General features: G+C 39.4%; 1 protein-coding gene and 1 non-coding gene across 2 annotated transcripts; both read right to left on the bottom strand.

The window, feature by feature from the left end:
- Positions 217 to 9266, bottom strand: LOC8083152 (alpha-mannosidase At3g26720). The gene is made up of 29 exons (XM_002449538.2): positions 8883 to 9266; positions 8557 to 8640; positions 8167 to 8255; positions 7893 to 8067; positions 7357 to 7476; positions 7109 to 7195; positions 6920 to 6991; positions 6475 to 6588; positions 5979 to 6079; positions 5798 to 5891; positions 5511 to 5678; positions 5331 to 5420; positions 4993 to 5058; positions 4666 to 4722; positions 4329 to 4548; positions 4110 to 4246; positions 3823 to 3891; positions 3685 to 3744; positions 3501 to 3572; positions 3069 to 3116; positions 2782 to 2901; positions 2484 to 2549; positions 1939 to 2051; positions 1764 to 1848; positions 1399 to 1509; positions 1222 to 1317; positions 850 to 897; positions 693 to 761; positions 217 to 605 (listed from the first exon to the last, which is right to left on the bottom strand). The coding sequence occupies exons 1-29, from the start codon at positions 9087 to 9089 to the stop codon at positions 384 to 386; spliced, it is 3060 nt and encodes a 1019-aa protein (XP_002449583.1). The 5' UTR covers positions 9090 to 9266; the 3' UTR covers positions 217 to 383.
- TRNAP-AGG lies at positions 14936 to 15007 on the bottom strand. The gene has a single exon. It is a non-coding gene; the product is annotated as a tRNA-Pro (tRNA).

The following is a 16162-nucleotide window of genomic DNA, read 5'->3' as shown; positions in this document are numbered from 1 at the left end:
ATGACGCGCGCGAGCAACGCACGCGAACAAGGATGACGCCCGGCGTTTTTTCGATTCCTGTCAGCCCAGGTAAACCGTCAGGAGAAACATTTGGGTTCCTAACGGTTTTCTTTAAATCCTGACGGTTTCTGGAAGCCGACAGTAATTATCTTTATTCCCATCGGGGTTTAACAAACCGACAGGAATTTTTCAAGCCGACAGGAATTCTCCGTAGCCTGGTAGTGAAACAAGTCCTCAGCCTTATAAACTTAGAACCGGGTTAACCCACAGCAGGTCATCATGGCCAGCGCCTGGCCACATTATTTGTTTTATTTCCAAACCGCAGGAGAACCCATGCTAAAAATGCAACATTGACTTCGCCGTCCAGACCTACTCGGAGGCGGTCAGAGCAGCTGTTTGTCCCTAATGTTGTGATCGAAACTGACGATGAATGTGCGGATCTCCATTGGCCCCAGCTCAACAACAAGCTTAGAAGGATCCACAGGACCACCCCGGACCACCTTCTCGTCAGCAGCAGAACCTTGCACCTTCCACTTCAAGCGCTTCTTCTCCATGGCCGTGCGTTCTTGGTTTGCCGATAGGCTTGTCTCGATGATCTTGCCAATCTGGAGTGTGGGATCAAGAATCTGAGTTTGGAATGCTGTTGAAGACTAGAATAAGTGTAAATAAAAGAACAGTGTGTCAAACAGGACCTTATTATCTGGGAACACTCTCTTGAGGTCAATACTCGCTAAAGCTGAAAGATCCTTGTCCTCCCCGGCCTACGTGCACAACAGCATAGGACAAGACTTAGAAAAAAAGATAGGATTTACCTGACCTGGAACGAGAGTAAGGATAACAGTGCAAAACCTCGTATAGATGAGCAAACCGAAGGAGAACACTTCCATCTTCAAGCTCCTGTGTAATGAGCAAGCATTTGACAGATGTAATGATTTTTTAAACAGATATATATACATGCAGTACTGATATGCAAAGAAATAAATCCAGATAGCAGTTTTGCAGTCGCCGTGATGAATAAGAAGAGTGCATGGTTTCATGTCATTTTTTGTCATCAATCAAATGAACCAGGACTGGGGCACCAATGCACAGAACATACTACTCTAGAAAAAGGAAAAGTGAAGCTTCTAAATCCTAACAGCCATATGGGAACACTAACATAATAGTTATGTACTTTTCACTTTTTAGCACATTATGGCCACAGTGGTATACAGAGGCAGGTACCTCAAGGGTAAGCATTGCAACATTATCAGGCAAGCTGTAAGTTGAATCCATGGCAGAGAATTTTGCAACATGCGAATTCGCCCAGTTGCCTCCATCCTGGAAAACAAGTCAGTGCATGTTGAACAAAGGAATTACTTGTCGAGCAATCATGTTGATATGGCAAGTTTCGCCCCATACCTGCTCTGTGAAAGCAAGGAGGAGAGGAGAGTATATTTCCTGGCCAAATGTCCGACGCCACCGAGCTCCTTCTCCTTGTGGATCTATTTTAACGTAGTATTTTCCTTGTATCTATTCAAGTTTCAAAGAGGTACTTTCCATTATATTTCTACATGAAACAGCATGCTTGCAGTCACAATATAACAAACTGATCTGTTGAGGCAATATTATCCTCCAATATGACTATTGTATTTGATCTAAACTGACAAGTGAAATGTTTTTCTCAGAAAGAAAATGAGATGTATTCTTATACCAATACATCTAGTAAACAACTGACTTAAACTTCTATCTAAAATGGTATCAGGAAAATAGTTCCTTCTACTTACAATTAGTCCTTCACATTGCTTATCGAGACAGACTGTTTCATTTAGCGCCTCGGCGACGCCTCGCCCATCATCATGGAGTAGCCTCCTATACAGGGAAGACTGAGGGTTTAGTCACACACAGGTAGACAAAAAGGAAGTACTAGATTTTTACAATTATTCTATTTTGCGGATGGACCTGTGTAGCATTAGTTCTATTTGTCCATCCTTTATACTGGAACCTCCAATTGACCTGTCTACCAGTACAGACAACTCTTTGTTGCCATCCTCCACATAAATGCCAAGATTAATCTGAAAATATACACGTCTTTTTACAAATTGCCCCAACAGAAATTACATGTAAGAGTTGGAACAGCATTCTAATTTCTTAAGGATCGCTACCTCTTCTCACAACTACAGAGTGATAAGAGAACATGAAATAAACAGGTTCTGCACATGTTACATTTTCACCCCTTTTCATAATAATCAACCACCTCTTATGCAGAAAAAAATTGTAAATATTGCTAAATCTAACTTCTTTTATCACAATGCACAAATAGCTGTTTTAGCTAATATTTTTATGTTGATGTTGCCATATTTCAGTAAAATCAGTAGCCTTTGAGAGCAAAATGCCACTCATGACTGCTTTCGGGAGTTGACTCAGATAAAAGGAAACCATTTTATTGATGTTATTGAACTTCTTCATTAGAAAAACAAAGAGATATAGAGCAAACAAAATCTCACAGGATAATAGTTTCCAGCAATAGGCTGGTGCACTTCAATCTTCCACTCCGATCGATAATCTCTTATCTGTAAAAAAAAAATACCTCATCAAATAAACCTTGAGATAATCTTACACCATTATGCCATGTATTTTCAGCATTATTTATCTATCATGCTATTATTTAGTCCATTACAGGTTCTAAACTAGAACAGGAATCATTAACAAAATCATTTCTAAAGAACTGTATATGCAAAGAACAACAGAAATGCTTTGTTGGGAGATAAAATAAATAAAAGTTAAAGTTAAGTGCTGCAATACCCTTTTGATGAAATCACGTCCACTGGAATCAGTGTAAAATGTTTTGTTTGTCGCCATGTTTGTAACAATTTCAGTTGCTAATTCTTTCCCATTTCCATCATCTACTGGTATAGGTCCAACCTATGCATGGGAACAATCAGTTCAGAAGACATTAAAATCTTATGCAGTTATGCAATAGAGACATTGAGACAATAGAAAACATAGAAGCAAACTGTGACACAAAATGTAAAGTTTAAAAATAATCATCATTAGCAATGCAAAGAACATCTTATTAGGAGATAACTCACTATAAATTCAGTTTCCACATAGTCCTTCCCCTTGTAAACTCTGGTAATCTGCGGAAAGAAAAGAAGAATTAGTAACAATAGCATATTGGATAATCACTAGTTGATCAACCAAGAATAAAAAATCATAAGTAAACTCCACAATTTTAATACTGATAATCTCATGTTTCTTTCAAAGATACCAAAAACCATGTATATGAGTGAAATGTGCCAGCTACTAACAGGCAAATCCTACAAATTACTCAAACAACTTGATTAAGTGTAAATAACATTGCTAATGAGATGTAACCTTACATACTCAGTTCTGTAAGGAATGTGACTATGTGAGCTAGAAACCCACTAAAGATCTTGGAGATGTTGAATAAGAAGAAAAAAATATAGAATATAAAAGGTGCATGGATGATGATTCAGAAAAGTATTTTTCATAGGAATAACCTGATATATCCATGAATTTATCTGCTGGTGCACTTCATCCACTATGGGCCCACGCAGAACCGTAAGAGGAACCTTGAATTGAGAAAGGTAAAATTAAACAAGGCAGATGTCAATCTCTTTAAAATCCTTTAACAGACGCAGCAACTTAAAATGTTATTCCACAGAAAATTTGATCCCTTCATACCTGATCATCAGTCTTGATTGGAACTGTGCCATTAGGGCGGAATATGTATGCTCCAGAAGCCTTTAGTTCAGGACAAAAGGAATTAGCACCATTACATATATATCCTATTTTTTTGGTAAAAGGGGATCTTTAGTGCACCTGAGGATCAGTTGCATTTCCATCCTGTCCAATGTAATACTTGTATTTCTGCTCAAAATTTGCTTGAACCTTGAAATTTTGTTGATGTAGTAAGTTAGCACAGAATATTTAATCAATTTCATACAAAGCAATGTACACATGACCTGCTATGGAAAATAACGTTTGGAGTCTAGACTACTAATGATAAGTCTATAATACTGGACCATGGCTAATCTTATGAGCACTCAACTTCATTTCTACGGGATGAAAGCACTGTGCACACATCAGATCATCCACTGGCACATTACCTGAGTCTTACTATCGGAGTACAGGGATAATGTTCCAGCTGCATTATATTGAAGTTTCAAGTTCCCTTGACCAACTTGTAGATTACTACTTTCACTTCCTTGAGGTGAGTACTGACTGGACTTTGAAGACATATGTGCTGGATTATACATAGACAATTAGAAAGATATTTCAAGTAATAAGCCTTAAGTAGGTTTGAACCAAGAAGAAAGACCTCATACCTGATTTCTTCGAGTTTGAGACAAAATAAGTATTGAAACCAAGAGGTGGTATAGACACAGGAAAAGCAAGCCAAAACTTGGGCTTTGCACCTGGCGTTGTGCCCAGGTAAGCCTTGACATGCTTGTCTCTTATGTTCAACGAGGCAGTAGCTATAGGCAGAAGTTGTGATTCAATTTCTCTTCCTTCAGAATCATGAACAACAATGGAATCACTGAAAACCTGTTGATTCCAAATATTATCAGATTTAGCTTCATGATAGAAAAATAAATAAATAATAGAATATTAGATCGCAACTATAATGTCATCTTTCAAGAAAATAGGGAAAATAATGCATACTGGTATACGAAGGATGTCTTCTCGTTTCCACCCAAGCGAGTTGTATACAAGAACAACCTGCAACCAAAGAAAGAAAACAAAAGCTGATGGTAAGTCTTTTTTGGTTAAAAGGCATCATGCATGAATTTGAAAAAAAAAGGTACTCCTTCCATTACAAATTGCAAGGTTTTGTAGATACATAGCTTTTGCTATGCACCTAGATATCCATTATATCTAGATACATAGTAAAGGCTATGTATTTAGAAAAGCCAGAACGACTTACAATTTGGAATGGAGGGAGTAGTGTTTTGAATTAGAAAGAGTCATGCATAAGCTAAGAACACTCACCAAGCTTTTTCCTTTTGTTAAGTCCATCTCAGAAGGAGGGCAATATGTAACATTTAGCAGAAGACACTGAAAAAAGGAGATATACAGATATATTATACTTGTAGTTTCTAAATAAAAATAAAGAAATTTAGAAGTTAGAACGTGATCCATATCCACCATTGTTTCTGATTTTAGGCATGTGACATTATATATTGTTCTAAACTAGGAAACATTAATCAAAGACATTCTACATTGCAATACAAGGACATGTAGCTGCCTCCAACTGATACCAAAGTAGAATGTGGCTCTACTTTTTCACACTGAATGAAAGAAAATGGTAAAAGAAGCCACAGACTAACTTGTGAAAATTTCGTCATTGGGGATGAGCAATGCGATTTTGAGCCTGACTCTGTCAAGCAAGCAAGAGAAGTTGAAACGAGCTCCTGGGCCTGTAAAAGGAATTGGACCAAATGAAGCTAGCAAATACCAAAAGAAAGAACATCAAGCATGAATTGCAGCAATTCTATCAGCAAGCTCACTTGTGTATATCCAATTGACAATCTCTTTGCATAATCATTTGCAACATGTTGTTTCTCTGTTCCTGTAACAGCATCATGGTGCTGCGCAAGAGCTAGAGCATCACCTAGACTATCTGTTGAGAGACCTGAGCTATGTCTCCCTTTAAAGAACTCCAGCTGTCTAGCTGCCTGAAAACAGTTGAATACTTGACTATAAGCCCTCTACCAAGTAAGTGGCCAAGGAATTTATGAATGCCATTAGGAAATCCGAAGCCAAGCATATAGTGGAAAAAGGATGTAAACAGTACCAGGTAATACCCACTCATCATGCGGACATATCGTTTTAAGGCAGGTCTGCTTGTAAAGTACCCTGTCCAATAGGCATTTGGGTTGTCTGCATATCTGGAAGAAGAAATACAATCATAACCAAGTGCACAGAACAAAAAGCTAACCAAACCATATTGTGTATATAAGATAAAGAAAGCATACGGGAAGAAATCATTAGTCTTGAGAGGCCACAGCTCATTTGCAGCATATTTCGCATCGGTATAAATTGAAGGTGTGGAATAAAGAGCATTGACACGGCCATCCTGGGTTATGGTCCAAAACAACAAGCATGAGAGTTCCAACATTTTTAACAGCTTTAAGCAAGAAAACTTCACCGTTCATATTATAATATGCCAGTATGGAGTGTTAGATGCCTAAAAGAAACAAAATTGTGTACATAAGAAGAATGAAAAAATTAAGCACCTAATGTTTTAACCAAACAACAATAAAAGGAATCAAGTGTATCACATGAACTAAACATATATATCAGAATGAAAATTTGAGAGCATTGAAATGCATCAAATACATTTCATACAGCTTAACAAAAAATCATCATGAAAATGGCTCCACAGATATGCAGATGCCATGACCTTTCATGATGGACTGAAAAATAACTGAACAGATATTCAGTTCTTATAATACCCATGTATATCCTAACCTTGTTCACATAGTGAATTAGTTTGTCCATATTTCTGAACCAACTCTCTGCATATTGGTATTTGAAGTCTGTTCCCATCGTAAACATGATATGGTTTGTCCTCGTGATATTTGCCTACAGAAAAGAAAGAAAGAAAGAAATATGACTCAGGATGTGAAGATGACAAGTTGTATTTCTGAGTATGAATATTTTAGTCCAAATAACCACTAATAACACGAAATTCAGATAGTTCAAACTTCAAAGTAGCAAAGAACACCCTAGTTGCATTCTCACAAAGTCATAAATTTTAGAACTGAATAAGCAAATGGGCAGTGTAGTAACATCAACCAAAAAGCTACTGGTCTCCTTGCAGTGTATATAGCCACAAAGAAAGTGCATCACACAAAAGATGAAAATACTGATAACTGAATGTACCTGTACTCGTATTCAAGAAAAAAAAATGTACCTGTGCTACAGCTGCAGCAACAAAATCATTTACTCGTTCCTCAACATTATAATCGAAAAGAAGGGGATCATCCTGCGCAGAGGAAAACCAGAAATTGGCTCGTGCTAAAGGCTTCAATAATACACAACAACTATAGTACTGAACTTCTGATTAATTACCAACTATACTACTGAACTTCTGATTAATTACCTGGACAACAGGGGAATTATCATCAACTTCAAAATAAAATTCACCAGGAGGTGGTTCGTAGTTTTTTGGAAAGATGCCAGCAAAGATCTGAAAGAAACATACAGATTTGAAAAAGAAACAAAACAAAGTGTCAAAAATTTGAAGTGGGTTAGCACTTAGCATCTATAGCATCATGGAAGTATTTGTAAATGCCTAAATGGAACATATATCGAGGCACATTGTGTACTTTTGAAAAAGAAGCCACTCACATCAGCTGATGAGCCCAAGGTCTTGGAGCCCCTCCATACAACCTCAAGTTCTTTTGTTCCCTTCCGTGTATCACGGTCTTGGTAATCAATCCGGAAGAAATAGAAAGCATCAAATCCTACCTGACAGACAATAAAATGTCTAGTGATCCATCTCTCTTCTAGTAAATCGAATATGTTCCTTAAACACCGCATGGGCAACTGTTACTTCAGTTAAGAAATCGAGTTCGTTTTAGACAATAGTTCTGTGGGTGTTCAAAACGTGTGTTTACCTCACACAAATATTAAGGGCAGTAGAAGAAATGACAATAGATAATTAACTTCTGATTGTCCATGGCTACATGATGTATATAAGTAGCTATAATAACAATACAATATCTAGTCCACAAAAGAAAAAGGTGAAATATCCAAACATTCAGGTTTCAAATATTGAGCCTATTTGTATAATGATGATACAGACATTATTGTGGAATTGCAAAAAGTCATCGTATCATGCAAATGGGATGAAACTTGACATGGATATGGTAACAGCAAATTACTTCTGCACCAAGAAGGTAAGCCTGAACTGCAGAGTGCCCAAACGGATCAATCTGCCAGCCAATCCGTGGGATCTGGCCAAACTCCTCCTTGATGTACCTGTGCCCAAGTGTAGTCTGATCGATCATGTCAATGTAGTGTACAGCCGCCTCATCATGCATGCACATGCCACCATTTCTTCAACACCAGAAGCAAAATGTCATTCACCACAGAACAAAAATAACTTTTGACAATACAATGTACAGAGTGGCAGCTACAAAACTTGAAGGAACATACATTAATTCCAGCCGTCCAGAGCTGATGAGCCCTTTCACCGTATCCTTGATCATGTCATTCTGGTTCCTCCACCATCTTTGGAAGAATGCCTGCAGTCATGCATAACCCACTGGTCAGAAAAAAAGAAAATTAAAAAACAATACTCCATCTAATTAAAGATAACCCATCTGCACTACTGCAGTATGACACGAAGCGTTTGGATGCAGAGTCGGCAGCAAGGAACAGAGACTGTATGTACTAGTTCCACACGCCCAAAATGAACCAACAGAATGAGAATGGCCACAGGTAGATGTGCATTGCTTCCTATTATCTAATTTCACACACCTGTTTGCCACAAACCCAACTTACGACGCATCGGAGTTTCGAAAGTTGCGAGTCACTACTATTTACCTGCTCAACATAGATGAACTTTCGGTTCTCGTCCTTGAGCAGCGCCGGGATGAGCGAATCCAGCACGTTCTGCACGCATGCCCCCTTCAACCAGGAAAAAAAAACAAACCAAATTAGTTTAAACAAAAGTAGAGCCAAGTTGACGAACTCAGTTCAGAGAATTATTAGTTACGAATCCTCGAAACAAAAAGTATGCGGAAGCGATTAGCACGCGAATGCTAGCCTCCAAAAAAACCCCTCAAATTCCTCCGAAATTAGTGGGAGGAGAGAACCGCACGCGACGAAATCGGAGAGCAGCGGTCAGCCCGGCGGAGCAAGCGCCTCACCTGGATTGAGTTGTTGGATCCGACGTAGTACTGGTCCACGGTCTTGAGCCAGCCGACGTCGTCGTGGGTGTGCGGCACGACGTGCACGTTGAGCTTCCCCGGCACCACCCCCGCCGACGTGTTGTAGGGGATGTACACCGCCTCGCCCACGCCCGCGGCAGCGAAGACGGCGGCGAGGAGGAGGAGGACGAGTCGAACGGGGCCCATAGAGGCGGGTGCGCTAGGAGAGTGGAGCGTGGAAGGAAGGGGAGGAGGTGCGGCGGTGGTCGCCGGGGAGGCGGAGACTGTACTGACCGGCGGAGGCCAAGCAGCTAAGAAGAAGCGGGGCGTGGGCCCCACCTGGCGGTGGGCGACGACGCGCGGCGAGTAGTTGAGCACTCGCTGCGCCACGTCAGCGACCCGCGGGGTGGTTTCTGCAAATGCTGAGTAATGTCTCAGAGGGGTTCCAAATTGGCCCTCCCTTTATATCCGGAATATCCTGTCGCTATCCTTCCTATAATTGAGGTCACAAACGGATATATAGAGAGAGGGAAAAAAAGATTACATAGCAAAATTGACCAGCGCCGATGGATTTACGGTCAAAAATAGTTACATTTGACTACTACTATTTGCACCACGGAAACTACGTGACACGACAAGTATCTTTGTGTACACACATTTTTCTTTTGTGTTTTTCTTTTTGCGAGAATTTTTCTTCTGTTTATGAGAGTTATGGAGGCATGATATAGGAGATAACACATTTGGATTAAATCATTGGGCACTACTTTCTTTTTTCTAATATAACTAGCAAAATATGTCTGTGCGTTGCTACGGGAGCAAACAGCCATTTGTAAAAAATGAGCACTTTATTATATTTATTTGTGTTTTATCCTTTATATTAAATTTTACATTTTTTAAGCTTTTAAAACTGACTTTGAAGCAGACTGTCTATATATAGTTTATATACATGCTCTTAGACTTTTTAGGATTTTTATTTCACGCGCAATGGCACGTTACACTCTCTGGTTGAAAAGAGCCTAATAAACTTTTGAATTATAATTTCTAGATTTGATTTTTATTTTATATAGATTTTATAAGTTTCTGTCAATTTGTGTATTGTTCGTGAAAAGACAAGAAGCTAATAATACATTTTTTATTGAGAAGACGAAGTCTATATAAATCTTGAGATTGATTTTTACTACTCATTTGTTGTTTATATTATACTTATTTGCAGTTTTTTTTATCTTAAACCCTACAAACAAGAAAAAGTCTAAATACATGAATGAGTTTACCATAATATTAATTTATGGAATTGAAATGGTATAGAAATTGCCTATTTATTTAACAGCTTTGGCAAGTCATGGCTGAACATGGTGTTGGGGTTGACCATAGACGACGTCGGCATGTGCAGTTGAGTGAGTTGTATGTCGGCATATCACCGGCATGCTTGAGCGACAGCGCATGAATCTAGGACAGCGTCATCAGTCTACGTAGCCGGCAGCAGGTCCGTGTGGTCCGGGTATATACGTTATGCAGGGTATATACGTTATGCATTACCATATCCAATTCACAACTAAAACTTTCGTTCTTTGCTTTTTATGATCAAGGTAGCTAGCTGTGTATAACAGGCATCAAGCTCCCGAGTCCTTTTGAGGGTCTTCTAGCATGCCAAATTAAACGTTCGTCACCATCGGTCAAAATGGTTACGCATGAGCTCCACGCATAGGAGCTGGACTCAATCTTCATGTCATATGTATCCAATTATTGAAAATCAATCTCCTTTCCTAATTGATCTCCTAGCTGGACTCGGATCCTTCTTGTTAACTCAGGTAGGTATAGCATCCTTTGAGTATATATACCAATACCATATCACAGCCATCCATCTATCTTGTAGCCATGTACGGGAAACTGGAGAGGCCAGACAATCCAATCGAGTGAGTCTCTCTTTTCTAATCTTTGGCTCAGATCGATCGATAAAGGACACTTCGGCCAGTGGCGACAGGCTCAACATCAGATTAACTCACAAATACACTCAGACTATTGTTCAAAATATGCGCTCAGCCATCCAAGCCGAGTGACTATTAACACTCGTATAAATTTGAGTATCAACAACTTGTGAACCGACATAAGGGGCTCAATAACCGTTAACATGCGGATGGATAGAACTGCTTCGTCATTCGTCGTTGACTCGTTGTCATCGAAGGCCAATGTACACACCAGGAGCCATACGATTTGGACAAGTTTGGGATACCGTACTTGGGCCAGCTTCCGTTTTCTCCCACGTTAATACTCTATATTTCGGTGGAGATTTTGGAAGGCAGGAGCGACAAGGACTCTAGTTGTTAGAGTGAGATTCCATCATGGTTTCGATTTTGTTGGATTTTTTCCTTCTTTCTTCCCTTTACTGTTCGAACATGGCTCAGACACGGTGACGGAAGAAATCTATTGGCAAACTGAAATTTTGGCTCTTTATAGATAGGTATAGATGTATGGTTATGTATATGTATGCATCGACTTTCGAATAATTGATTCTTGTCTTGTCTTGTGCTTACAACATGGTTATAGGGTAGGGGTAGAGCTAGAACAAATTCAATAGAGTATACTTATCTTGTTAATGCATTTATTTTTACCAGTGCATATAATAATAATAGTAATAATAACTATTATTATTATTATTATTATTATTATTATTATTATTATTATTATTATTATTATTATTATTATTATCATCATCATCATCATCATCATCATCATCATCATCATCATCATCATCATCATCATCATCATCATCATCATCATCATCATCATCATCATCATCATCATCATCATCATCATCATCATCATCCTCCTCCTCCTCCTCGGGTCTGCCCACCCCGTACCCTCTACAAGGATCCAACCCTTTTATATGTAGGCTTTGTTTTGACATAAATTATTTTTTCCATCTTTTATAAAAAAGCATAAATTGTGGGTGCACTCAGTATTGTTGGTTGTGGCCAACAGTTGCAGCAGTACCGAGCAAGCTATGTGTTAGCACCGAACACAAAAGAAAGCAACAATGTAACAATATGCATAATCTACTCCTACCAACATTTTAATTAAGAAAACAACTCTTGCAACAAAGCATAAGCTATGCCAAGTAGTACCCTAGTTTCTTATTTTTGCAAGGCCAGAGAGGAGGTAGGTGCACATGGATGGTTCGAGGTTCTTCACTATAACTCATAAAGTATACACAGTCTAAGTGGTGGAGCTCAATTTGCTAAATTTTAGGAGGAGACAACAATGAAAATATATGCTAGTTAATCATATTGAAGGGTTGGTGTACTAAAGCATCATAGAACATTCCAAATTTAGGATGAGCCACGGCCCCTATTGGCTCCAACTATCCATTGGCTCCTACTATCCTTTGTCCCTTATATTTTCTGTCCTAAATAAGTATAAGTGGAATAGACTCAGCTCTAGACTATATAAGAGAAGCTCTAGTGTTATTAAAAACCAAAACCATGAGAAAAGCAAACTGAACCATCAAAAATAGAGGAGTCAAGCCATGGTTGTCAGAGAGAAAATTAGAATTTGCAGACGTGTCGAACACAACCAAATTATTGTGCGTGGTTGTTGCCTACGGTCACCTCCACCAATGTGTTTGCCTAACTGTTCGAAGAGTATATATAGACGGTGTATATGGATCCCCATGATCGATATTCACAGTGCGGGAATCTAACCCTAGTTGTGTTTGTTTTTTGTTCATGCCATAGTTGACACCAACAATGCATGTACCCTATTACTAGTAGCCTTGGCCATTTTCCCCCATTTTCCAAAATATAGTACAATGCATGCGCATCTTTTATCGCAGAACTAGGGCATTCCTACATAGTCATCTATGTCGTTTCCTTTGAGTTCCTCAACAACTTAATTTCTAAAATTGTCTTTAGTCAATCTTTTTTAAGTTTAACTGAGTTTATAAAAAAGAGCACTAAAATCTATGAATATAAAACAGTACCATTAGACACATCATAGCAATATATTTTTATAGTATGCTCTTTGTCTCATAAATATTTGTGCCTCTCTTTCTCTCTCTAAATTTAGTCAAACATAAAAAGTTTCATTTAAAACGATTCAATAAATTGATTTTTTTTATTTATTCAGACACGGCGGGAGTAGTGTTCAAAAAACTATAGACTTGCATTTCTTCTACAACGGGAGTAGTATATATATCAACGATTCAACGTCATATATGATGTATTGTATTATGTACTCATATATGACATAACAATTAAAGGTTTGACATAGCTGTCATCATAATATTATTATTATTTACCGGCACGCTTGGAACTTTTGAAAGTCTGTACTTGGAGTCATGATTTGACAAAAAAAAGTGCTGTGAACTCATCGACGAAATCGTTTGGTGCCCATGAATACGAAATGGCAGCTTATACTACAGTAGCATATATATTACTGTATTGTTTCTGGTGGCTAAAGGAATGCACGTCACGTCAGGGGTGCCCAATAGGCCAAATACAAATCGGTACAAGTGCTGTGCACGTTAACGTAATTGGATGGGCATTGGAGGGCCCCTGTGCAAAAAAGAGAGATCGGATAAGGGAGGGTGACGGTCCGACGGACACGGACAGATTGGAGATCACACAGCTTGAAGAATCAGATCAAATCAAATCAAATCTCCAAAACGAAGAGGATGCCATGCCGCTCCCGCTGCCAGCGTGCCGCTCCCTGCACCCACGCCACGCCACACCCATGGCCGTGTGGGCCAGATCACCGGTTGGTTCGTCGCCGTCACGGCCCGGGGGAGTTCGAGGAATCTGTGGCCCGTGCTCCCCTGCTCATTTTCGCGGCCCATCGGGCAGGTAGCAGGTTTCACGCGCGAAGTGGATGCCGCACTCGAAGTGAGAAGGAAAGGACCACCTGCAGTGAGGCCGACAGCGGCCCAAATGAGGACAAAACCTCCAACTGGACCAACTCCAAGCCAAGCCTGATGATAGGGTTTAGCGACCGTTGCATTAAATATAAATAAAATAATAATTAATTACACAGTTTATTTATAATTTATGAAATAATTTTTTTTGAACCTAATTAATTTATAATTAGACAATATTTATCAAATACAAAAAAATACTACAGTGTCTATTTTGCAAAAATTTTTGAAACTAAACAAGGCCCAAGTAGCGGCAAAGCAAGGTCAACAAATCAGCGGTGAAGCAAACAAGGGACTGCAATGCCGACCTGGATTCAAAAATCAAAATTAAAGCTTTGTTCACTTCATCACTTGTCTTATAAGCCGTACTTTTTCTATGAGCTAGTGTTTTTTCTTTCACAATATATATAGTGTTTGCCTGTTTGGGCCCCCATGCATTCCCTCTACCTCTGGATAAGAGTAAGATAGAACTGTAATCGAAATTTGGCCTGTTTTCGATCAATATAGTGCCCCTTATCCTTTGACGAGCCTTCATTTTAACGAATTATAGTGTGCCCCTTATTTCATTGATGACCATAAACTTTCAGCATGTTCGTTTGAGCTTATCTGGATCTACCAGTCATTCAACATTATTTTTCTCTTACAACAAATCAGAAAAAAAGTACTTTCAGTCATGGCTTATCGGGACAACCAAGCAAGGCTGCTAGATTGATTCTTCTGGCGAGCGAAAAACACTGCTCTCAAACCAACAAGGCAGTGCTATGCACGTTCGCCTGTAGTCGTGTCTACCAACTTTACGCCGCTAGGGGATGTACTACGTAATTGGATGGGCATGGTTTGGTCCCGCGCACCTGCAAAATGAAACCAGGACCCGCATCCGCCAGGCAAAAGTTCATCGGCGTTGCGCCGATCCGTTGCAACTTGCAAACTACACACACGCGCGCACAGGCCATCAGCGGGCGGCCCTCTGCTCCGGCCTCCGATCCGGGACAAGTTCAAGATCATGTATTCATTTATCGTCCTGTCTTGTGTCTGCGTTGCTGTGGCCTACTGAGTTGAACTAGCATCCAGATCCAGATGAGAAAATTAGACGAATAATATTAATAATATCAGGTGAGAGATGATGAAAAAAAAAATAATATTGTTGGGGGCATTCCGAGAATTGAACTCGGGACCTCTCGCACCCTAAGCGAGAATCATACCACTAGACCAAATGCCCGTTTACTGTCGCAGTTTGCCACCATGCAAATGTAATTGTACTGCTCAGATGAGAACCTCGACCAAATTAAAGGAGCTGCTGCTCACGTTGTCGGCCGGCGTGTCGCTGCTGGCATCCCCACTTCCCCACCCACCTGCTCGATCACAAGCTCTGCACTCTGCCCGGAATGTGGCATTGCGGGACTTGATGATGGATCGATCGCACTCTGCCCGGAATGTGGGCGCATATATTCTTCGCCACTGTTGGGATCAGGGCATAGTAGACGTCAGTAAATGATTAAGATGAGATCATTCCAACAATTATATATAACACACGCTAAACCTTGTCTATGCACCGGTGATTATATATGTCGATGGGAGTGGGATCGGATTCGCCTAGCCATTTGATGATGACTTGTCGCTGACCTCGTGACGCGATGTGTACACCATTATGGCAGTCAGTGCTTTGCGGAAATAGACGGTGAAGCTAGAATCAATTAGAGAGAAGTGAACTTATGTTGTGGTTGCATACAATTGTTATAGGGGATACATACGTGATACATGATAAAATATAGTCGTAGTCACCGGTTTTCTTATTTTTGAGGGGCACATTTGCAGGGGGCCCTTACGGTCCGGCCGTTCGGACCGAATCACTCGTCCGGCAGATTCCCGCCCAAAAGTCTGCGCGCGTATGGCGTTGGCGCGTATATTTTTTCAGACTGTTTCTTCACACTGTTTCAAGATTAGATATTTGTTATACTTTTCTGTAGCCCGCGCTCGTGGCTCGTAGCTTTCCCATGTACTGCTGGTACAATGAAATAGTGCAACAGCATATCCACGTCACACCATGCACAAAATAGTTTTCAACAAACAAAAAAAGTCATAACTCCTAAACAAAATATCCAAATTAAATTCCGATTACACCATTAGATTTCTTATAATAAATCCTTCAAAACAAGATCCCACATGAATATATTTAGATAAAATTTTAAATAACAAATATTTATTATATAAAAATAGAATATTTTTGTATTGAGCTTAGATGATGTTTTAGGTTTAAAAACAATATTCCGTCTTCATAAGAAAACATTCTAAGAACCATATTGGTATTATATTATAATGTACATAAAATAATAAATAATAAACAAATACATACATACATAGTATAAATAAAAAC

Source organism: Sorghum bicolor, chromosome 5 (assembly GCF_000003195.3).
Source record: "Sorghum bicolor cultivar BTx623 chromosome 5, Sorghum_bicolor_NCBIv3, whole genome shotgun sequence".
Lineage (NCBI taxonomy): Eukaryota > Viridiplantae > Streptophyta > Magnoliopsida > Poales > Poaceae > Sorghum > Sorghum bicolor.
Note: the sequence above shows the minus strand (reverse complement) of the source record. Positions and strands in the feature narration are given on the sequence as shown.

Coding starts and splice junctions, on each gene's coding strand:
- LOC8083152 (XM_002449538.2), bottom strand. CDS start 9,089: ATGGGCCCCGTTCGACTCGTCCTCCTCCTCCTCGCCGCCGTCTTCGCT. Junction 8,068..8,166: donor TCTGGACGGCTGGAATTAAT/GTATGTTCCTTC, acceptor CTGGTGTTGAAG/AAATGGTGGCATGTGCATGC. Junction 2,052..2,483: donor TTGCTGGAAACTATTATCCT/GTGAGATTTTGT, acceptor GTATATTTTCAG/ATTAATCTTGGCATTTATGT.